The sequence below is a fragment of the Esox lucius genome, chromosome 10, assembly GCF_011004845.1.
Source record: "Esox lucius isolate fEsoLuc1 chromosome 10, fEsoLuc1.pri, whole genome shotgun sequence".
Taxonomy (NCBI): Eukaryota; Metazoa; Chordata; class Actinopteri; order Esociformes; family Esocidae; genus Esox; species Esox lucius.
Window position 1 is genome coordinate 17,546,624 of NC_047578.1, and position 24,583 is coordinate 17,571,206.

The 24,583-nt window shown below is 44.1% G+C and overlaps 1 protein-coding gene across 3 annotated transcripts; it reads right to left on the reverse strand.

The window, feature by feature from the left end:
• Window positions 1-789: 789 nt before the first annotated feature.
• LOC105012662 (zinc finger protein 516) lies at window positions 790-23,069 on the reverse strand. Of its 3 annotated transcripts, none has more exons than XM_010873646.5 (5): window positions 22,946-23,069; window positions 9,774-11,525; window positions 7,132-8,472; window positions 3,944-4,008; window positions 790-3,149 (listed from the first exon to the last, which is right to left on the reverse strand). In XM_010873646.5, the coding sequence occupies exons 2-5, from the start codon at window positions 11,302-11,304 to the stop codon at window positions 3,099-3,101; spliced, it is 2,988 nt and encodes a 995-aa protein (XP_010871948.2). In that variant the 5' UTR covers window positions 11,305-11,525; window positions 22,946-23,069; the 3' UTR covers window positions 790-3,098. The 3 variants fall into 3 exon arrangements, with proteins under 3 accessions (XP_010871948.2, XP_010871949.2, XP_034150705.1); XM_010873647.4 differs by lacking the exon at window positions 22,946-23,069 and adding an exon at window positions 22,356-22,808; XM_034294814.1 differs by lacking the exon at window positions 22,946-23,069 and adding an exon at window positions 21,308-21,480.
• Window positions 23,070-24,583: the final 1,514 nt, after the last annotated feature.

The following is a 24,583-nucleotide window of genomic DNA, read 5'->3' on the forward strand; positions in this document are numbered from 1 at the left end:
TGAAGAGATAAAACACATAGTGTTTTATATATTTGTTCATTTTAGTCTGCCTGGGAGCTAACTAAAATGTAATGACTTTTGAATGGGGACTAAACATTTCATTTATGGTGAAAAACTGTTCTAGATAACTCTGGTCAAAAGTACCAATAGCAGAATAACAATTACACAACTCAATGTATAGGTTATTGTTCTGAAAAGATCAACATATCATGTGCCATCACATTGCTGTTTACAGCTCAGTAAATACCATAGCACAAAATTGAAATATATTTTTGAGTATGATCTAGTTGTCAAATGATGTTTTATGAAATTTTGTAAATGCAGAGGTTATTTATCTCTATATATGTATACATATATTCATGATCAGCATCGGAAATGCCATGTATATTTCTATTGTGCAATCTGAAATGCCTCAGCAGTGTAAGCATCCAATTTATAGAAATAAAATTATAGGGTTAGGACACAGTCATCTGACCCACCCAACAGTATTTTAAAGGATGGGTTCCAAAGTTACTGTGTATAAACATCCTTTGAGAACATTTATTAGAGACTGCTTTGTTACTGTCTTTAATAAAGCAGCTAAGTAATGACAAAATAATTATTATAAGAACTTCAATAACCTTTGCAAAAAAAGGTTATTAAAATTACTTTTTTAACTAAGTCATGCTATATTAATACAACCGTTTAAATTACAATATCATGTAATCTAAAAGGCTTATTAGAAGAGAATTAATCTATCATTTACCTGTATTTGACCACGAATTCTGTAATAAGGAAACCACTATCAAGCGCATACAATCAAGTTTTATTTGTACTAACAGATATTATGAATATAAATACTTTGAAAATACATAATCTAAAATCCTAAAAGTGACAGAAAATCTGAGCACTTACCATTAGTGGACATTGCTATTCATTGTGACGCATTTTGAGAAAAACACTTGTCTTATTATAAAAGTCTACGGTTTTACAATCTATACAACTGACATCAATTCATAAAAGCACAGCAATTGTTTTGATACGACAACAGATTAGGGTGGACAACTATGATGTCACATTCAATAAATAATGTAGTAATGACATCAGATTGGTATTATAACATAGTAATGACATCAGATTGGTGCTGGTACTGTAACATAGTAATGACCTCAGATTGATACTGTAAGGTAGTAAAGACATCAGATCAGTACAGTAACTTAGTAATGACATCAGATTGGTACAGTAAAGTAGTAATAACATCAGAATATTACTGTAACTTAGTAATGACATCAGAATGGTACTGTCATTTAGAAAATAAATCTGATGGATACAGTAACATAATAATGACTTCCAATTGGTAATGTATAACATTGATGGCTATGTTTCCCTGCGCACAGCAAAAATAACTTGTAAAAACAGCAAAGCCGTTCTAAGACTGAGAGATAACCAGTGATTCAGCAAAACACAGATAAAATACAACAGAAAGCAAATAAGGTGTTTTGACCTAATTTGTAGACCAGCCTACAATCCTTCATGATGAACACGAGTCAAACTACACTTCTTTTAAAAATCTTCCATTTCTGTTTTCAGACTTCAAAAGTGGCATATAGATCCAGCAATATGCAGGAAGCACTGCAAATCTGTAAATAACATAGTGTTTTTCTTTCCATGAACATGTTTTGGATTCATTTTCCATTCCGTCTGGATAGAAGTTACATGGGCTCATTTCTACTGAAGTACAGTTTCTGAGGACTGAGAAAGAAAAAAAACATCTCAGACGTTGTTCCACATGGGCAGGGTCTCCCTATCGATGGAATCGCTTTCAGCTCAGAAAGAAAGTCAGTCTTTGAAGGTTAGGATATCAGCTTGAGTAGACCTACAGACTTAAAACAGAAGAGCAAAACAAAAAGACCATACATACTCCATCTAGGTGCTATTTTATGCCAATTCAGGCATAGTGGTTTGTAATCTAACCTATAGTCCTGTGTACAGGGGGGGGTTCGCTAATTATTTTCTTTTTTGATAAGAACAGTTGAGGGATTTGTGGTTTTATAATCAACTTAACATTACTTTTAATAGTGCAAATTGTCCGTAATAATAATGTAACATTTACTGCTCAAATTTAGCAGCAAGATATAAATATATAAAAAAAAGACTAAGAGAATGACGATCCGTTCTAAGGACTATTAACAGTGATGTTGATGGTCCTTAAAATGGAATAGGATGGGAACCAGTGACGCGGCTGAATATGGCTGGGAAGTCACAAACACCTGCGCTTCATTGTTTTTGGATAAAAGTGGTTTGTGACTTTGCTTGAAGGTGGCTGACCTAACCAAGTGAAACAGTTATCAAATAACACAAAAGACACAAAAGCTAAATTAAACAGACTAAAACTCTAACACAAATTCATATTCACAATAAATACATATATCAATCTGATTGCTTGACAATTTCCTAATAATTCTCTGGAGGGCTACATTTTGAGTGTCAGTCTTAGCCTCAGTCTTTTTGATGTGACATGGATTTGCAAAAAAGTTCACAAAAAACATCATTGTTTTCTGGACTCCCACAACTGATTTAGGATCTCACTAACCTAGCCTGACCTCAATCATCAAAAGCTAAACAACAACACAGTCTACAGGTCAATATCACCACCTAAGCCCAGCATGTGACATGGCCTACAGATGACTGCATCGCTACTTCCTTCCAGAGAAGTACTGTCACTGCTGACACAGAAATGCCCTGGTCTCTCTGGGTCCGCTGCGTTTACTGCTCCTGGAATATTCTGTGTTAAAGTGCAGAGGGCCTGGGTGTTTGTGTCCCTGTTAAGTAAGCATTCCCGCCCTGTCACATCCCCATGTAATGGCAGCTTGTTCAGTCACAAAGTTAGATGTAAACAAAGGGTGTCCCTGGAGACAACCGGGATGCCCAGAAGAAGAGTAAGTGTAGTCATGGCTCCTGCAGTCATGGCTCCTGTAGTCACGGCTCCTGTAGTCACGGCTCCTGTAGTCACGGCTCCTGTAGTCACGGATCCAGTAGTCATGGCTTGGTTCCTGTGAGGGACTGAAGGCAGTCTGCCTTGAGGAAGTCAGGTTTTGAAGGCGTGTGACTACAAGTCTTCATGTTCCCTTCCTGAGAGAGGTGGTGGAAGCAGGGGAACAGCCGCTCGCCTGTGGTGGAGAGAGACAACAGTCAGACCACAGACGTGCACGGCTATCCGTACAGCGCGGCCCTGGCATACGTACGCGCACCTGTGTTAGCGAGTGCCCGCGTTCGCCGGGCGCCCTCCGTCTTTCTACGGGCGGATCTGCGCGCGCAGGTGTACCTTCAACTCCTCTGAATGTCTTGGAAGTTTCTGAATGTTTCTGAACTGGTCTGTTTGTCTGAACGCGCATGTCAGCGTGCCTCCTCAAATCTCTAGCATCACAAAGGCAACAGACGGCAACAGGCAGGTAGGCGGCAAACGTTTGGGAGGGCCTGCGTGTGGTCATGACTGACAGGATGTCGACATGCCATATGGAGATGCACGACTGTTTAGCCCGGGGGGGATGTCAAAGCTTTTTTCTCTTTTTGTTTTCCTCCTATCTGTCAGCGTCTGGTAACAAACAGAGAGGGAGACAGCCGTCCGATACAGACGGCCAGGTATCGCTGCCTCGCCTTAAGTCTCTCACACGCAGGTTTCTCGTTTTCATTATCAGAGCTATGAGCAGAATAAGAGCTGCGAAGGATTTTTTAAGGTCTAATTATTGTTGGGATTTTTTTTTATTGACAGGATGGGGGAATGCAAAGAGGCAGATACAAATCAAAGATGGCCACAGGAAGTAAGGAGATAGACAGAAGAGGCTTAAAACCCAGTCACCAGAAGGCATCAACAGGGGCTTTGGACACTCAAAAAGACTTTGACACAGGTGGGGGCTATTAAGAGGGAGAACTGTCACACCAACACAAAAAAATTCAATCATACCTGTTTGGAGGCTTCTGTAGAAGAATGGACTTCATTTCCAAAATGGCGGTTATACTGCAGTGTTGCTATAGAAATAAGACAGAGAGAGCAACACTTTAGAAAGTCAACACTTTCCAAGAATTACAAGCAAGAGGCAGAACCTAACAATAACACAGGTGTCTTCTCAATTTCCAGGGCATTACTCAGGTTGGATTCCAGGGTACTATTACATTGTATTATTGGTGACATGCAGGTAGGGAAAACAATGGCTTTTTTGTTTTGCAGTAAATTGTGGTAAAATAAATGACGCCCAGTATTTCTGTGACTACTGGAGTTCATGGGAACTGTGCTCACGTAGACATATAATTAGGATGCACACACAAAAGTCCACACACACACAAAGACAGACAGAAAAATGTGATCCTGATAATGAAATTCTGATTAATAATCATTATGGTGAAAGAAATCAATAGAGTTACTGATTGTGAAGTCAATTTAAGATGTATCATATGATATATTTAGGACTCTGGTATATTTTTGCCAATATCATTTTCCTCCCAAGCTTGTTCTCCATCTCCGGTTTCAACAGGGAATATGAAAAGGGAATAGTGTTTTTGGCACTTTCATGTCCAAACTAGTTTTCTCGTGATTCTCTGTTGTCTCTCTGCACCAGATATATGGTAAACAATATGTTATTGGAACATCAACCACATTGTATCAGCACCTACAGTCCAGACCAAAAAAATCTCAGCACTCAGAAATTGCAACAAAAAACGAGTTTTGGTACCCACATACGCATTTCTTTGGTTTTGAAGTTGTGAACATGTAAATAATCTGAAGGCTACCAGTCTGTCCGCAAAGACAAGGATGCTCTTGTTTCCACCGATCGTCATATAATCAAGAAGGTTAGGACCCATGGCATTGTAGACCACCTCCCTGATCTGGTTGGAAGGTCGTAGCAAAGGATGGTTCCGACGGTGAAGAAAGCACCTGCATCAACTGCCACACAGATCCAAGCTGACCTTCAGACAAACGCTGCGGCGGCTTTAACTCGCGCCATCTGTCCACCAACTCAATGAAAAGGGTTTTGTATCCCAAAATAACCCCACAGCTGAGACAGACATAATAAGAAAGTCTGACTGCAATTTAACAAAACCTACCTGAACACGCCACAATATGTCTGGGACAGACAAGACCAAATTAGAGATTTTTGGTAAGGCACACCATCTCCATGTTAACACAAAACAAAACAAAACCTTTAAAGAGAAGAAAACCTTCCCCACGGGCAAACATGTACGTGGCTCAGTGATGTTTTGGAGTTGCTTTGCTGCCTCGGGCACTGGGTGCCTTGAATGTGAGCGTGACATAATAAAATCAGGAGAACCCAGGGTCAGAAAGCTGGGTCTCTGTCAAAGGCCATCATCTTCCAGGAGGAAAATGACTCCAAACACACTTCAGAAACCACCCAGGAACAGGTCAAGACCAAACACTGGATTTCTCTGAAGTGGTTAACAATGAGTCCTGATCAAAATAACATGGGTATTCCTTCTGTAGTCGTTTTTATCATTGGTGTGTGCTTTCTTTGTGTTAACCTTCCCTGTGCTGGGTGTGCTCTGGTTGGCTATCCGGGAACCTCAGAAACAATGTCACAAATTTAGAACAATGCGTATATTAAGACGTGTTCAGAAGAACAGCCTTACCTGTCCTATTATCGTTTGTGGAGTCGCGTTTAAAACCAAACAGTTAAAAGGCATTAGCATACCAGATTCTTCTGAGTTAGGGAAGTGAACGGGTATAACATAAAAAGAATAGGAGTAGTGAGCATCAGAGGACTATAGTTCATTTGAACGGACACAGGTGTGTGTCCCCGTTGGCGTCAATGCTAACCGCTAGACCACCCAAGCCACAGATTATCGGGCACATCAGTACATCTGACGTGCCACTAAAATGGTGGAGGGGGGGACTTCCTCAGGGTAGTGGATGACGACTGTCATACCCCATCATGGTGACGCACATTTGACAGCCGTGACGCTCCCCCTGGCAGCCTGGGAAGCGGCGCATAAATTACTGCAAATTAAAAGGCTGGGCCTTAGTGACGGGCCCTTGGCTAGCGCTCCTGTGGCACTTGTCAGGTGTGCTCCTCTCGCTCTTCGTCTCTCTGTACATCCCCATGCCTAGGTCACCTTCTCGCCCCCTCGTTTCTCTCGCTTCTTCTTTGTGCTCGCCGCTCTTTCCCCTCTGGTCACCCCAGCTGTGTCAGACCTCTGATGTTCTGGGAGTAGCATTTATGCTTTGTGTGTGTGTGTGTGCACGTCTCCAATGATCCCCAATCCATACACCAGTCTGTGTCATTCTGACCTATGCACGCACATTCCGACAAACACACGACCCGAGACACACACACTACTCCAGGAGCACACACACGCACGCACACACACACACACACGCACGCACACACACACAGGTCAGCAGTCGACTGGAACTATCACCGATGGAAACGTGCTCTGTCCTGTCAGCTTTAGTAAATCTGTTTCCCCAAGTTATTACCATTCATGCCAAAATGCTTGTGGGAAAAAAAGGACAAAAGCAAAGGACAAATAAAAGAAAAATATCTTTTTAAAAGGTCACCTTATTATATGTGACTCAAAGGGCTAAAGAGGATGGTGATATTATCTACAATGACAAGCTGCAATTCAGAGCAGCCATCTCAACGTGTATCCATCTTATGATGCCCTGCCCACTTCCTGGTCTAGTGTGATGGCTTGGATTCTTCACGTGTTCACAAACAAGCCTAATAATATCAGATAATGTGCACGTTACATGGAAATGTTTAATTCTATGTTGAGGAAAATCACTGAGGAAATGACAAATGACAGAAACCCCGGCGACATTATAGATCATCTACTAGGGTGATTTTTGTTGTTGCTGAAAACAATCACCTTTTCAATAGTGTTGCTTTACAAAGAACGAATGTGTTTTCAATGAACGCTGCTTAATAGTTTTGACAAATGTATATATTTTTTTATACTTGATGAAGCGCTGTTTTTTTGTTAATGAGCCGAAAACCATAGCAACACGTTGGATTAGTCCTTGTTGCCAGGCATTGTGAGGTGAATATGGTAAGCTACGTGGGTCTCTATCTCCCTCTGGCTGTGCACATGCGGAATCACATGATCAACATCACGCAATACCTTTCGCCTAACCCTCACCTTGTTGGTCGAGCCTGGGATCCACAAAGCCCCAGTGCTGGTAGAGAGCTGCCAGGTCTTGGGGCTTGTAGTTCTTTAACAAACCCAGGATGTCAATGTCCATCGGCGTGTCTCTACAGTCCCCAGCAGTTGAATCCTTCTTTCCATGGCCGAGGACATTGGTGGGTGCCAAGTAACCGCTGCTGCCTGGGCCCCCAAACATGTTCATTACAGACCAAAGGTCGTGACCTTTCGGAGATGCGGGGGGGTCTCGGGGAAGGGGCTGGTGAAGGTGAGTTCTGTCTGGTGTCCTATGAAGTGGGTAGTCGGCCCTGCCATGGTTCCGGGCCAAAATAAAGCCGAGGCCTTCTTGCGGAAGGAGGCTCCCTACTGCACCCGTCCGTTGATGGCTTCTGGACTTGGGGGCACTAGACTGCTGGGAGAAGCCTCGGACGCTGGCCGAGGCGAGAGTGGTAGCCGCAGCAGTTTTGGGGAGGGCTTCCGTTTTAATCCGGGGGCTCTCATTTCCCACCGCATGGCTCGGTCGGTTCAACTTCTTCTTTTGAGGTAGGAGGGACTTCCCGCCACCCTGAGGTGACCTTGCGGAGCCGAGTCCCATGTCCTGGCTGGTGTTGGACTGGGCTCTGGTCGTTTTGGTGGCTGTGTGGATCTTTGGCCGCTTGGCACCACCAGCTGGTGGTTGTGTGGCAAGGGAGCACGGAGGTTGTGTGCGCTGGCCGCGGGGAACCGGGAGGGCCGGGCAGTCCTTGCCTTCCAGAAAGGGCGGGGGACCCGTACGTCGCCCGGCAGCCTTGGGGCATTTCAAGCCGTTGACGTGGGGGGCCCACTTGGGGGCCAGGGAGCTGCCGCTGTCCACTCTGTGGGATAACCGCTGGTGGATCCACAGCACCTCCGGGTAGTGGGTGGTGTGGGCACAAAACGGACACTGGTGTCTGACTAGCGCGCCCTCGGACGATTCTGCCACAGGGTTCACGCCGCCGTCCTCCTCCTGGCCCTCTGGTGGGGCCGATAGGTTGAGGAGGTTGACGTTGACGGCGGCATCCTGAGAGGATTGACCTTTCACTTTTAAGCTCCTTGATTTCTCTGAGCGGCCCCTCAACGCCGCCCTCTCCTGGACTGGAGGACCGACGTTGGGATTCCAGTAGGGCCGACTGAGCGACGTGCTCTTCAGCCGGAGGTATTCCATGTAGCCTGAGGTGTGGGGAGAGCCATGGCCTGGGTCTTCCAGTAGGGGGCGATGTGCATCCCTGACATCCTTGTGCTGCTTGTGCATATGGAATGTGAAGGATGAGGGGTCACTGGTGTGGAAGTCACAGTGCTCACATACGTATGGCTTGGTATCTGTGGATAACAAAGTGGAAAGCATTTGTTTCAGCAAGGTGTGAACCTGTAATAAGCAGGGAATAACAGAGTGAAATAATGTCATGGTATTCTTTTGCTGTTTTGTAAAATAATTAAACTACGTAATATATAAGCTAAATTCAACACATCCAACTTTAAACCAAACATACATTTTAAGTATTAAAGGGGCCATATGTAAGCTTTTTACTTTACTCGCATAAATGCAAACATAAATGTCCAGAAGACATCTGCAGTGAATGTTTTAGTTTATATTTTTTAATACAACATTTTTCAGAGTGCCTGAGATATTCCCCACTGAATATCCCTCGTCAGTCTCTCTCTGAGTTTGCATCTCCTTATACTCACTTTAGATGCTTACTATCCCCCCACGCTAAACCACCCTGGAATAGGTAATACTAATCCAGTCTTAATCAGTAAGGAAAGAGGAGGACAAAAAGTAGTGTTATTGTTTATAGTCAGCCTTTCAAATGTTTGAGGCAGGATTCTAAACAGTACCCCTTTAAGTAAAAGGTTTTGTCTAATGACAATTTTGTCTAATGACAAGCAAACTTAATACAACCTGAGTAAGGCCTAGTCTCCTCCAGAAAACACTCATAAGCAGATGTCAAGTTATATGAATGTTAGTAAAAGAGTTGTGCAACTACTTGATGCAAGAGCCTTTCATTTTCTTTAGATAAAAAGTAAAGGGTGTAATATGAAATCCATGCCACATGATGGTGCCACAAACCTTATTTTCAGTGGCACCTAGAGGCCAACACAGATACATTTCAACTCCGTTAATATACTGCTCCATTGCAACTGAAGTCAAACTATTATCTGGGAAACTAAACTTAACTTAAAATCCCACTTCCATACCATTTGAAAAGTGAGAAAGGTTATACAGAATTCAGGTCCATCCCCGTCATGGGAGTGTAATATCAAAACTAGAAGCCATTAATAAACTTGAGAGTTGTTAGTTATGGCAGATTTACATTGCAAACATGCACTTCTGTTTTTTGATGTTTAATACTGTAATCTAGATGTTCGGGAAGAAAAAAAAAATCTTATCCTATTACAGATTTGAACAGGAAAAATAGCATCACTGTTCTTCAACTGACGTGTGTACAACACTCAGTCAACCACAACATAAATAGAGGTCCCGGATTGACACAATTTACTATGATCACTCAGCAGCTCATGAGGTAATTTGTCAACATATACAGAGGAAATGATGTTCATTCATGTTCAGATAATTTGATTAATCAACACAGGTATTTGCAAAATAAGTGGTTTTGTCTTACCTCCATAGCTTGAGTGTCTGATAGTATTGGTCTTCATAAAAGAGGCAGACAGAAAATCTTCTGGACTTGCTGTGCTGAGCTGACTAGCAGAGTTTGATTTGGTTGACTGTTTGCTGGACTGATTACTTTCTCTCACCTTCTTTTTCTGCAGTATCTCTAAAGTCTCTGGGCTGAGCCCATTCAACAGGGTGCAGCCATTTCTCTTGTCACCCTCCTGATAGGAGATATCACCACCGCCACCATTAACAATAGCGTCCAGAGGACCTTTCTTCTTCTTGCTTTGGGAAGAGTCCAGCTGCTTCGTACGTTTCTCCTGTCTCAGCGGCACGTGCTCGCCGTTCTCCTGGTCCAACGCCAGCTCGTCGCCCGCCAGCGTCTCCTTACAACCTTTCTCCGTCACCTCCGCCACGCGCCCTCTCGTGACCAACTGCCAGGCCTGGTAACTGCACACCGGGTCCAGCTCGGGGATCCGTCGCCCGAGACTCCCCTCCGTGGCTGCCTCTCTAGCCCCGGCCGCCCTGAGGTTCAGGCATTCCAGGAATCGCCTCTTGGCAGCGGGTGACTGCGAGCCGCCGTCGGGGTCGGCCTGCGGCGACTTGCCGATGGCGTGGCTCTGCTTGCTGGGGGTATGAGTCTGTTTGTGGACCCTCTCATGCAGCCGGAGGGTCTTGCGGTCATAGAAGAAGTTGCCGCAGCCGGCACACAGCTCGTAGAGACAGCCGTCATTCGCCAGGGACGCCGGGTCCTGGGGGACCCCGTTGACGGTGGCCTGGGACCCGGGGCTTTCGCCGCAGCCGCCGCCCCGCAGCTGGGCCTTGGTCCTGTGGATCCGCATGTGGCTCTGGAGGAACCAGGCTTGGCGGAAGCGCCGGCCGCAGATGCGGCAGCCGTGGTCCAGGGAGCCGCGGTGCTTCTTCATGTGGGCTTTTAAGAGCTGGGCCCGGGGGAAGACCTGGCTGCAGGAGCCGCAAGGGAAGGAGCCTTCCGCGGCCTCCGCGTTCCCTTCGCCCACTCCCCTGGCCGTCTCCAGCGTTGAGTCATACTCAGCCGTGGTTTGCGGCTGTTCCTCCCTGTCACACCGGTTTACCGCGTCATCGCTTTTCTTCTTCACGCTCCTCTTTTTGGCTTTGCCATTGAATTTGGGCTTCTTGGCTGCGGAGCCGCCGGCCGGTTCGCTGGCTGGACTGTCCACTTGCTCGGGATCCTCTTCTGCACGTTGTCGCTTCTCACTCCCACTTCCCTCCTCCCCTTCCCTCTTGCCGAGGCTCTGGCTGAGCAGGCCTAGCTTGTGGCTGCGGATGTGAGCCTTCAGGCTGCCCTTCTGGGCCACCCGGTGGTCGCAGTAGGGGCACTTGTAGGGCTTCTCTCCGGTGTGTCGGCGCATGTGCTGGGACAGCGAGCTCAGAAGGGGGAAGCTCCGCCCACAGAGGGCACAGGCGTGGCCGGCAGTCTCAGCCTCCTCCTCCGTGTCACTTCTGACACCGTCAGCCTCGCCCTGATCCTCACGCTCCACCTTAGGGTCCGACTCCATCCTCAGCCCCGGGGCTGTGTTCGCTCAAGTGTCTGCAAATGCCTAAATGGAGAAAACCGAACGGAACCGTGCCTTTCCGAAGTCATTCGGTCCTCATGGCGGCAATGGCCATTAATGATTTAGTCTGTGGAGGTTGCTTTACTTCTCATCCTGACAGTCATCGGTGGAATTTCTTTGAATCATAATTAAGACTTCGGAGATTGTCTAAAAAAAGAAAAACCCTGAAAAACGTAAGAAAAAAAAAAGATTAGAGTATATATTTTCTAGCAGTGGGTTTCATAGTAACCACTTGACAAATGCAATAACTAAACACGGCAGGCTACATTTCACCCCAGAGATAGAACAAGACAAAGAAAGAGCAACAGAGGCAGGGACAGAGAAAACCCTGTAGACATCATCACCAGTCACTAGGAGGTCAACGCGGGGACACAGGGGTGCTACCATGCCGTAGTCAGCAACAACAAAACAATTCAGAGAACATCAACAACTTTGTCTGAAAGACAAGCCTCTTGGCAATGATCGAAAGGTCTGCGTTCGTCTGTGTATGTTTCAGCACCACAGCGTAAGACAACGCGACGTCGGTACATGTTTCAGCGTTACAAACGGAACATGAGACGGACGTGGGAGGGGGACAGTGAATTTGCATTACACAGACCTTAGGGCGGCTATTGTGCCCAACAGGATGACTGATGGTTATCCTTAGGAAGCATATACTGAAGTGAGTGCGCGGGTGTGTGAGTGTGTGTGCGTGAGTGAGTGTGTGTGTGTTTGCGTCGTCTGTTCCCCATGCCTAAAGTGAGTGTGTGTAGTGAAGCATGAAGAGGTGCATTCAGTCCGGCCCAGTCAGAATGAGGCCTCGGGGCCAGTCCACTCCAAACCCTGTCAATACACCATTAACAACACACACACACACACAATACTGACAAAATGACAATGAACGCTAAGGTCACATTGAAAGTGTAGTAATATGAAAGGACACAAATAATGTGCTGTCGAAAACCAAATTGTTAACCTCACTCATACTACAGACACAGGGAGAAAACTCCTTTTAAAAACAGTTAGAGGTGGCATGTGGGTGGTGTCTGTGTAGTTAAGAGACAACAACATGCGTTTTAAAAATTAAATTCTGAATTACAAGCCTGAAGTCAAATGAAATCTCAGGTGTTCCTGTATCCAACAACAGCTTCAGAATTCTATTCATTATTCATGCCTAAACTAAAATGTATCTTAAGGAAAGGGCATCTGTTGAAGTTGTGTTTTAATTGTTTTTCCAGATGATATACACCCACCCATTAGGGTACATTAATTGGCAGCAAGGGGGTGGTTTCCCAGATCAGAACAGAAGATGGTGGCTTCCTTGTGGAAAACTATAACATAGTGCAAAGTGCCAAGGCTCTCCAATAGCTAAAGCAGGGGGCAGGCAGCCGCGGGGGGGAGAAAAAAAATCCATTGTGTCGGCTGCACCAGAACTGTCACATTGCCTCACGTCTCGCTCTCCACCCATCACCGGGGGGTCCCGGGGTTCCGAAAGCGGCCATTGTTGGGCAAAGGGGCCTTCGCCGTACACATCAGCAGCCCGCGAAATACGTCTACAAGCGGGGGCGATGACAAAAGAGACCCATCGGTCCCGTGTCAGGCCACTCTGAGACGTGCGCTCGCGCCTCTGTCCGTGGCCGTCGCTTCCGGCTATTCTCCCCGCGCCCGTCAGGCAGGACAGAGAGGGGCTTGGCTTGGGCCGCCGAACCGGAGCGGAACGGGACGAGCGTGCTTGCGGCAGGTGTTAAGAGGGCAGACGCCGACGGATTAGCGCACGGACCGAGTGACACAGTGTCTCCGGCTGGGAGGGCGAGACGGAAGGCGGTGGGGAGTGGTAATTAAGGGGTTAAGGTGAAGGCCAGCCCGGTGATGAGGGGTTAACACAATGGAGAAGGAGGGGGGTGATGTCAGGGCGAAAGGAGGCAACAGATGGGAGCGGAGGGCCGTCGGGCCCGTACTCCGTGTGCGCACGAAGACAGGAGCCGGTCGACCATTGTTTTGAAGCTAGCGGTGGCCGAAGGAAAAGGGAAAGGGGATATTTGTCCGTTTGCACGCGGCCCAACTGTGATTTGGTTTCCGCATTTGACCCAGTTGGCTGTTGCAGTGGGTGCTCAAAGAAAATTCAACCATGGATTTCTGTTTCTCTTAACACTCCCGTCAGGGTAAAGCGCCATCTAAAGGCTGGTTTACAAAAGGAAGAAATACAAACTAAATTCAAACAAAATTGAAGTGTTTTAAGTTTTGTTTGCGTGTTTTATAGTCTTGTAAAGACTGTGTGGGGGGTCGGGGGCAAACTGAAATGATCTCATTATAAGGTATTATGCCTTCTGCTGACCTTTTATAATGACTGCAAATGTCAACCATTTGGTGTTGATATATTTCGACTTAGAAATCTGCAATATCTGAATGGCTAATACAGAATCTGTTACATACTATAGCACAAAAGATCCATAATGGTAAATTATCCTCACTAAAGTAATAACTGAAAATGACGATCGTGTACAAAATATATTTTTAGTGATTTGTCAAATCCCTGTTTGGATCCAAGACTCATTAACACACAAAATCCCTAAAAAAGCATATCCCTTTCATGTAACATCCACAAAGCTTCTAATATATACCAACTTTAGCTAATTCCGTAGATGTATCAACTTTAACTTGTTCTGCATATGTTGCGAAAACTAGTTCCATATAACCACCCCACTAATTCCATTCCATAATGCAACCTCTATTTTAAATCTTCCAACGGGTAAGATCTGTTGAGGAAGAGAGGGGCAATGTTCAGACTAAATGAATGATTACAATAAAACAGCCTGTCTAAAAACATTAACAATGGAAACAAAGACTAATTACGCAATAGGATATAGGTATACACCCCAAACCACAGAGAACACCTTATGCTATTTTATTTGGGTAGATTTTTCTTTTTTTTCAGGTAAATTCAGTGAGAATACATTCTACATTCTACTTGTAGAATGTAACAGCAACAACAAACCCTAAAGTATGGACTGGACGTCATGGTGGCCAAGGACTGGACGTCAGGTGGCATCAGGATGTCATCAGGACAGGACAGTGGGGACAGGACAGTGGGGTTAGCAACCCTATGAGTTCCATGAGATTTTAGGTGACCACAGAGAGACAGGACATCCTTTTAACGTCCCATAAGAAGGGCTGCACCGTTTGCAGGGCAATCTCCCCTTCACTGCTCTGGGGCGCTGAGATTTGCTCCTTAGACCAAAGAGAAGAGTGCCTCCCACTGGCTCTTAAACAACACTTCCAGTGGCATCTGGTCTCCCATCAACAGGCTGACCAGGCTTAGTTCCATCATGAACAGGTTGCCATTGCAATTACAAACATGTCGTACCCCAGGTACGAGGTGTCCAACTACTGGTCTCACTCACGTTTAACCAATCAGCATGTAGGGCTATGAACACTTGGTTTATAATTAACTTTGAACTACTGGAGGCGTGATTCTTTAGAGTAGATAAACACACGCCAACAAGCAGGAAACCAGGAATAGAGTACAACCGATGAAGGAGACACAGATAGACAAACATGTTGCTCTGGGCTGACTGTTCTTTAGAATGAATCCCCCTTTCCTGCTCTCTTTTCTCTCCCTCTTTTCTTTGGCAGATGAATAGCCATGTCCAGTCAGCTGTCCTCACATTTATTCAGCCTGATGCCTAAACCAGCTCAGCACAAACTCCCCATGGCCAGGGCTCTGGCGCTGAGCTAAGAGCCTGTGTGCGTTTCCGCGAGCGTGTGCATACGTCTGAGTGTGACTGCATGTTATTGTTTGCGCGCGTGTGTGTGTGTGTGTTAGTGTGATGTGTGTGAAAGACAGAGATAAACAGTATGAGAACACATGAATGTGTATGTGTGGGCATGAATATATGTGAGAGCATGTTTTTTTCTGCGTGTAATGATGAAGTCACCCACATATGCTCTCTCAGCCAGCTACAAGCTTTGCCAACATAGCCACTACTATGCTAGCAAGGGCCCTTATGCTAATGTTATGCTACAGAGTGTGCTTCTGTCAGTGTTCCAAATGACTGTCTTGCCTAATCCTAAATCAACCTCTAGCACCTACAGTCCAAGACCTATAAGCACTGGATAGGAAATAGACAATAAGCTGAACATTCAAGTGAGTTTAACAAAAGGCAAGGTGAAGATATTATAATACGATGTACGCTTATCAATTTTTTTCAGAAGTGTTAAGGTAATGGCACATTTGGGATTGGATGAACTGTATCAATTGGCATTTCAGTGTCTCACCTTGATTGCCTTAGGGGGTAGATTAAAAATCCTAGCCTCATAGCAGACTGATTACCGATGTGCTCACAAGATTAGTCAGCTTGGGATGCTAAAAAAGCACACGGGACAGCGGACCGAACGAGGCAAGACAACACAAAATACACAGGAGATACCAGAGAAAGGCTTTGGGCCGGTGCCCCTTCAATAACAAAAGGTCCCTTTTCGGTTACGTTTAGGGGCCAGCTATAGACAAACAGAGGTGCGAGGCGCAGGGGATGACAGCCGCCTGTTGAGGTGAGGTCACAGCTTAGAGGCCCTTTAAATGGGGCTTTGTTCATCGGGCCACACTGCTGCCAGAGAGCCCGCCACCACTGACTGATGCACTGTCTGCCTAATCCAGGTCCCAGAGGCCCACTTTACAGAGGTCCATCAGAAACACTGTGTAGTAGACGTGTTAAGAAACACAGGTTACCTGTGTGGAAATGGGTGAAAAATTGTTTCAAAGAAAGCATGTCACTGGTTTTACACAAACGTAGCATTCGTACAAGCTGATAGCAAAGAAACATTGCTTATATCACTCTCAGAAAACACGGAGGATGCATCTCGAGCATTTTGTTTACGCGAGAAACACTGGATGTGCAGACACAGGTTGAGTGTTAGACATACTGTGAATACATCAGGTCAGACAGCCAGTTAAATGAGGAAGGATGTTGCGTCGCCATTCTGACATGCAACAACCTAATTCCCCAGCGAAACCCCCCCTGTTTCCCAAATCCACAAAGAGATCAGTATATCCCACTGAATTTTTTTTTTAAAGAAAAGAAAGAGTACGACATTAAGATATAGGATTAAGTAATGGCCTCGTTTTCAAGCTTTGTTTTAACATTCCGTTATGACATAAGAGGTGCAAAATGTTCACTGGTGCAAACAGCGTGTCTGGCCCTTGAAGCAACTGGCAGCTGGTGTGGTTTTGCTGCTGCTGCTTCTCAGTGTGTGAGTGTGTGTGTTTGTGTGTGCGTGTGTCTTGGAGGCAAAGGCTGTACACATATGCCCACACGTAACACATACACACACACACACACACACACTCCCATCCCCCTCCTTGTTCAACTCTCTACCCTGTTACACAACAAATACACAGGGATTACTATGTGATGAGCTGCTCAATGAACTGCCTTTTAACATTCCATCCCGAGTGCTGCTACACCGCTGCGACAGGCTAGCAGTAACCCAGGGAGGAATACTGAACATGGGGCCCGAGGGACAGAGGGATGAAGCAAATGAGGGAGGTACACGAGAGCGAATCCCATTCTGTCAAGCGGATATGTTGATAGAAGGTAGACGCGATTGACAGTTGATAGCTGACCCTTGCTTGAGCTTGGGAGTGCCACAGACATGTGAACCAATCAGACGCCCGGCTTAAGACTACAGAACCAAATGCAAAACCTGTGACATATATAAACAACACTGACATGCACACAAACACGTTTAAAAAAACGGATTCAGAAAAACACAGGCACAGCTCCCTTATGTGATTTGAAGAAAAGATACGGGGTGATCTCAGAATGTCGTGCATGTGAGGTGGTTTCCTCATTGTCGCGGTGGGCCGGACAGTTTAGCCCAGACCTCTCCATCACTCTGCAGCCTGGATTGGTCGGTGTGGGAGACACTGGAGTATAATCTGGTGGCATTAACTTGCTCTCTAAAAAAAGCACTCTCGACAGGGATTAGATTATCATGGTAAGGTCAGCTCAGATTCTCCCTCCCTCTTTCACCATCAATCCCTCTGTCTGTTAAACATGGGAGTATGAAAGGAATGCTACATGGGTTGAATACAAACATATGAAGATCTGGGAAGTAACACGGACAGCATAACCAAGACACGGCGAATGATCCATCTCACCCAGTTCCATCTTATTCAGTATGTGTTCCACATTCAATAGGTGGCAGCCTGGCATGCTAATGGTTTCCAGGTTAAGAAATGTAACAGCATGTTACACTCAATTGGCTGACTGAAATAAGTTTATTTTAATGCTGACCAATGGGCTAACCATGGTCAGAATCCTAGTATCACATCAGCATAGCAATATTTCCAACATTTTCAGATGAAAATCCAGATGACTTAAGTGAAAGAACAGCCTCAATAACAATGAAACGAAAAGGCCTGCAGTCTAAGTCTGTTTAAGCTACATTAAAGCTATCATTGTAGCTTTATTCGGGAAGTAACTAAGCACAAAGACATATAACATCCAATTTAAATTCATATAGGATTGATCTGTCAAATAATCCGAACTCATGTTAAGCCAAGTCAACGCTAGCTAAACCAAGTCAACGCTAGCTAAATCAAGTCAACGCTAGTCATTCTATAGACTGGTGGGTTCGACCAAACCAATGTGTGTGCACTATTGGGACAACAGCTGGGATCGTCTCATATTGCTCACCGTATTTTGTATTTTAATGTTGATTAAAAATACAGCAGTTTTTTTCCATAGGAGTATTAACATGAAATTAGTCATCCCAACTAAAAAGAACAGAAAAACCTATAACAAGATACAACAAGCTGAAAGAAGCCACCTAAGACGACCAAGATCGCATTTCTTGTCATTGTTGCTTACCATTTGACCAATTAGAATGATAACGACACAAGACCTTCCACCCAATCAACAACGGCACATGATTTCCGTGACCCTGTCTGCCAACACATCTGTTGCTGGTGAGATAAACGCCCATATCTGAAACCATTGAAAACTACTCTACAACCACCTGACCAATCACCACTCCACACAACACATAGCAGATAGTCAATAGCTAAGCCAAATTACAGTGTAAAACAGTCAATCAGTCACGACAAACAACAGAAAAGGTAGTCGGTTGACAGTTTGGACAACTGACACATCATTTGCGAGGTGCCGTGGTGATAGAGCGGTGTCTCCCAATGTGGCTCCACGTTTCCTGTGGGCTTTTAATGACAGCTGGCAGCGTCAGGCTCAGGTTCCTGTAGTTGGCCCGGTATCTTTTTTAGCAGTGCGTCATTGGGAGACAACAGCAGAGGCTATAGGTAACCGGACACCCTGAGACCCATCCAATCTTGGCTTCTTCTCCCAGTCTCAGAGGGCCGAACAGAAGGGATCTGGAACTGCCTCGCCTCCTCGTCTCCCATCTGGACACATTAGCGGTGGATCCCCTGTATTAAGGCACGCTCAGATATGTACAGGGTGGCATAGTAATTTGTAAAGACCATAGACGGAGGTAGTTTCCCCCTGGATAACAGGTCCGTAGAACGCTCTGTTGGTTTCTATCACAGCCATCATTTATATTGGCAGACTGTGATACAATGGGGTGACAGTTGGCGTGAATGAATCAGAAAGTGATGTCAGTTCTTAACGACGCATTTAAGATACGTTTATGAAATTAGCGAGGTTTGCAGGGAATGAATAATGAGTGCAATGCGATATTACATCAAATAGATCATTAACCACATTGTATGTAAATAATGTACATACAACAGGGGACCTTTAGACAACAACGTACCGTATTAGCAGTAGTTCCAGGCAATTTGAATATTTCACAAGAAACAATGTGACCACCACCATGGATCCTTATGAATGATTAATCACTCAAAAGAACATAACATCTCCTGATGCAGTGTTCTCCAATGACTAAGCCTATTTGGGTGGAATAAGCAAATGGAAGAATGAGTGTTGGTTCATTTATTCAGACTCTAATAAAGCAAGATATTCTCTTTCTGTATAGACTTTGTTGAAATGACATTGGTGAAACGTACACCGAAGCTGATAAAACAATTGAATGTATTTAATGTTAACTTAATTCGTGTTCTATTAGCATTTGAAAACGCAATTTAAGACAGATGCACAAGCAAACAGCAAAGTGGGTCAGTTTCTGCAACAACTGAGAAAGTCGATGTGCAATGTGAAACATCTCTGCTGTTTTGGACCAATAGCTAACTTGCTGCACAGATGCTATGTGTAATTGAAAATCTTTCTTAGATGCTACCACATTTTTGTACTGTGAAAATGTTGTTAATGCTGAATGATAGTAAATGATTACATTACATAACAGGCAAGGGAACAATATTCCCACCTTTTTTATTGGCAATAATTCCACTATGCTCATATTCTTGATGAAGAATGTAAGTAAGCTCACTTGTTTGAAACCACAAACTCTGCTAAATAGTACTGTTACTGTACTCTAGGTCTATATTGAAAATACTGCAACATTTCTGTTATAACTATATTAAGTTAAATATGGTCATCTTTTGGTTATAATTTCCATACACTTTATACCAGAAATGTGTTGTTTAAATTGTACTGGATTGTTTTTTTTATATATATATATATATTTTACAACTATTTCAAAATGATTCAAAGAAGTTGGTCCGCAACCCACCAGTTGACAATCACTGATTTAAAGCAAGGTCATTCTAAATCTGGTCCAAAATGAGTTAAGCCCAAAGCAGAGACAGTAGGCATACCGTAAACAGGCAAGCCAGGCATATGAATATTCTCAAAGGTTACAGTAACAAATCCTTCCTGAATTACCCTGTTCAACACCAACACCCAAAAGGATGTTCGTTCGAGAACATACACACTAAGGGGATGCAAACCCGCGTACACACTAACGGACACACGGGTACCGCACAAAACCCATGCCAGAGCACAGCAGAGCCCTATGCCCGCATTGCCAACTGAACAGAGCCAAGCTCTTCACCAGACACCAGCATGTGTGTTCTAAACACAGCTGCTGCAAGTAAGCCCTCCCCACACACGCAAAGGCACACGCACACACAAACGCACACACAAACAAACTCCCTCTCTTCTTACTTTTGCCCACATGCTTACAGTCATTACTCATGTAAGAAAACGACGCACGTCTGCACTCACCAAAAAAAAGTCATTATCACACAGGTACACAGTTGGGAGTCCTGAGCACGTCAGTTATTTCCCACTCAACTCCAGGTTGGGTATTTCAGTTACAGCGCTCCACAGTGACAAAGCAGCTGTGTAAACAGTCAATTTACATATTATTTATGATCCCTCTACTGACACAGTAGCCATGTTATTAACAAAACTGTACCTACAGTAAAGTACAGTAAATGGCACACTTTTTTTCCCTGCTTCAAGCAACAATGTCCTAGATTTTGCATAACCCCCCCCATAGATAAATATTTGAGGCCACATGCTGAGGTATTAAGCGATCCTGTTACAGCCTATTTTCAAAACATGGTTTACCAGTACCGTGCATTGATCACGTCACAAACCTTCATCTGTACCCTGATCAAGGTAATAACACACAACTGCAATGAACTTTGGGAAACAACTAAATATCTCACTGCTATCGCATCGAAAATCTCACCCAATAACCCCCCCCCCCCCCCCCCCCACCGCCACCACCATCCCACCACTATTATGCAGTGTCCCCTTATGATGAAATAATTTTTCCTCAGCCGAAATTTCACCGGGAAGGCGATACTATGCATGCCTGACAATTGCTTAGCATCCTCCCCATTGATCGCCATTCTGAGAAGATTACCCTAATAGCAGCGGATTACTTCACCACATGTTGAACACACGCGGGGGGATGGGGTGTATGTGTATGGGAGGGGGTTATTGGAGTCATAATCTATCTGTCTACCTCCATCTATCTCTCTGTCTGCCATGTGTACAATCTACATCCATCTACACGGATCACTCACCGTACTGTTAAAGATCTCTGATGATCGGATCGCGTTGAATCCCGTTCCGCCAAGGTAGATGTGCGCTGTCAGGCCTGGACTGTTATGCTGTTTTTTTGTTTTTTTTATGTAGTCCAGGCCAAGACAGAAGTCATATCTAAGACCATATTATGCATCAGATGTTATAAATGTTCCTGTTGGATGGCCAGAGATATGGTAAATATTCCATAAGTACAATAATATGATTTGATAGTGGAGTCTCTGGCCCCTGTCTACCATTACTGCATGCTGGGTTGACAGGCCTACCTGCAATCCAGGCAGACAACTCAGGATGGAGCTGCTCTAACTGTCCATCTTCTTCAACATACTATGAGAACAAGGTTAAACAGCAGCAATGGCCAGAGAATGACAAAGGCATTCATATATTAAAGTTGCCAGTGTGGGGTTTTGGGGCAGTGCAGATGGAGTAGACTGAGAAGCCATTGAGTGGAGAGAAAAGGAATTCTAGTAATCTGCTGCTGATCCTGTACAATAGGCGCCTTGTCTCTTTTGTTAGGGCCACTCACGAACACAATTTTGTGTACGTGCACTGACAATGATAGCACCAATAGCCTGCCTTGGGAATGAAAAGAAACAGAAAGAGAAGTGTAAAAAAGATGGTACGTACTGATAATAAAAAAAAACTATTTGAAAGCAACCGCACCAAAACAGAAGCCCGTTTGTGATAACTTGAGAAGTCAAGTTAAACATGAAATGCTATGCCTCTATACAGTCAAGGGTACTTATTATACTACAACAGAAATGATACATCTAGTGATTTAAGTCTTCACTTCCACACTGTCTGTTGGAACATCCAAGTTAGCACTTTGAATTAATTAGCCTTACTATTGAAGGCCGGTCCCATCACCTCCTCAAAACAATGCACAGTCCTCCTTCAACGGTCGGGGACAACAAGAGAAACTAAGCAATCAATAAAAGAACGGCAACTATTTGCACATGAACGTCGTGCCAATAGCTTATCTATACACTAGTGTAATATCATATCGAAGTACTTAGAAAAGTCCCTTACCTGTCTTTCACCCGCTAAATGAATTTGTTCTATCCTCCGGTAGCCTAACAACTCACTAGAAAAACAGATGACAGTAGCCTACATCCGTTAAAAGTTATCAAATTATTTTAGCCGGGTCAGATAGTCCTCCAAATGAATGTTTACACTGCTCCCGATGGATTCCAGGCGTGATTTCTTCCTGCGCTCAATGCGCCGGGAGTGCAAAGTTTCAGTCCGGTCGTTTAATCACGGTCTCTATATCTCGTTTCGACTCACTACCCTTGAAATAGAATCGGCTTAGTACTCGACAGACTACAAGCAATAGGCTTCTAGACGAAAAAGCATAAACACAAAAAAGTAGCAGCGAAGCTCCGCCCTGTGCTTCCAACAGACAGCAGTTTCAGTAGATATAAACATGTAAAACAAATGTTTATTGATTCTCTTTCATCAGTGGAGAATAAGATGTTGAAATAATCCTTCCACAATGCCTGTACAACATCCCCTCCAATAAATCAACAAATAATTATATAAATAACCCGCGAACACAGACAATTAAAATTCAACGTATACAAATAAACTTGTAAGAAATGATATAATAATCGTTCTCTTACCTTTGCAATGTTGATAATAAAAGCCCAAGGACAGAGTCGATTGCTGTGTATCGATGGCATGCGTCAAAGTGAAGATGTCTGCTTGACGCCACCTCCACAGTGGCTGATAGTTACGTTATCTCTCTTCTGGATGTGTAATAAAGTAGGATAGCCACCCTGACTCACGATGCCTAATAACAGCTCACAGGAAGTCTATGTACTTGGTAAACATTGCGCAGGTGAAAACTCGAAGGTTTCCAATGTTGGCTACAAACGACAGGATTTTTACTGTCGTTTGCCAATATAGTAAGACTTTCGTAATATCCACAACCTCACTATGTTCTCTCAAGAAATGCAAAGCAACCTGCGTCTTTAGCCTTACTTTAGCCCTACTTTTGAAACGTATTCCTTGAAATATACTTTGTAGTCCATTCTCACTGTTTTTCAACTATAAACATTTTATCTTTTTGGAACAATAGCAATGACTAGTATCATAAGCCAAACCTGTCCTTTCTGTTTCAGTTTCAAAGATGTTCAATTACACAAGAACATAAAACATAGAGGAAATATAGGCCTAACTTTTTAAACCACTGAGTCAAACTGTCTTTATTTGTTCCTACTTATCACAAATGCAAACAACAAACAACTTTGATTTAAATGTTTGCAAAACAAATATGCAGTAAGTAAGATCTCATCTACATGATGTAAGATAAGGCAAAGACCTGGCATGCAAATCCAACTCAAGGAAGGACAACCTGAACAGAGTAAATTGAAGACAACAAGGTAATACTATTCACAGATGACACATCTTGTCTAAATTCCTGTATGAAAAAGATGGACATATTTGCTTCCGACTTAGATTTACAAAACAATTAAAGTCCTGATTAATGTGAATCAAGTGTTTCAAATTCAACGTTGTAAACCTTAACCCAGAATATAACACAAACCACAACAACTAAAATGTCCATGAGACCTTGTCAGGTTGTCATGTCAGTTTAGAGTGTAGATTTGTGTCTACCGTCTCACCAATGTGGGCAACAGCTGTCACTTGGAACAGGACAAAGCCTACTCCGCTGTCTCGCCCTCTACCATTAAGCAAATGCTCCAGTTTTGTATGTGTGTCTGAAAAGACGTGCAACATGATCCCCTAATCTCCAATTACCCCACAGAAACATAATCTCTCCCCACGAACCACCCCCAATCACTGGGCAACTAACTAGGAGCATTACCCATGGTCCAATGCATCAAACAAAATAAGAATCAAACACTGTTCAAACCTAGTGTTTGGATTACCTTATTGTATCATAAAAAATTATTTCAATGTTTCCAAGTAACATGGTGTTTTCCGTAAAGTAGTAATATTAGTTTGGAGTTGTATATTTAATTTAAACAGCACCACCTGAGATTAATATAAAGTATCCATGAAGTTAGCAGGAATATTTAAAAATGTGGGTCTCTCCCTTTTCCCCAACATATGCATATATAATTTTCACTGGTAGTAATGGCAGTGATGTTGCTGTAAACAGAGTGTTTCTATATGGGAGTTTGTGTATACTATGCTTGTTTGTAGTCTGACGTGTTTTTCCCTCCAGCAACGTCCAAATAAAAGCTCAGGCTTTATTGAAGATATTCATGGAGGATGCTGTTTCTTATTGGGGG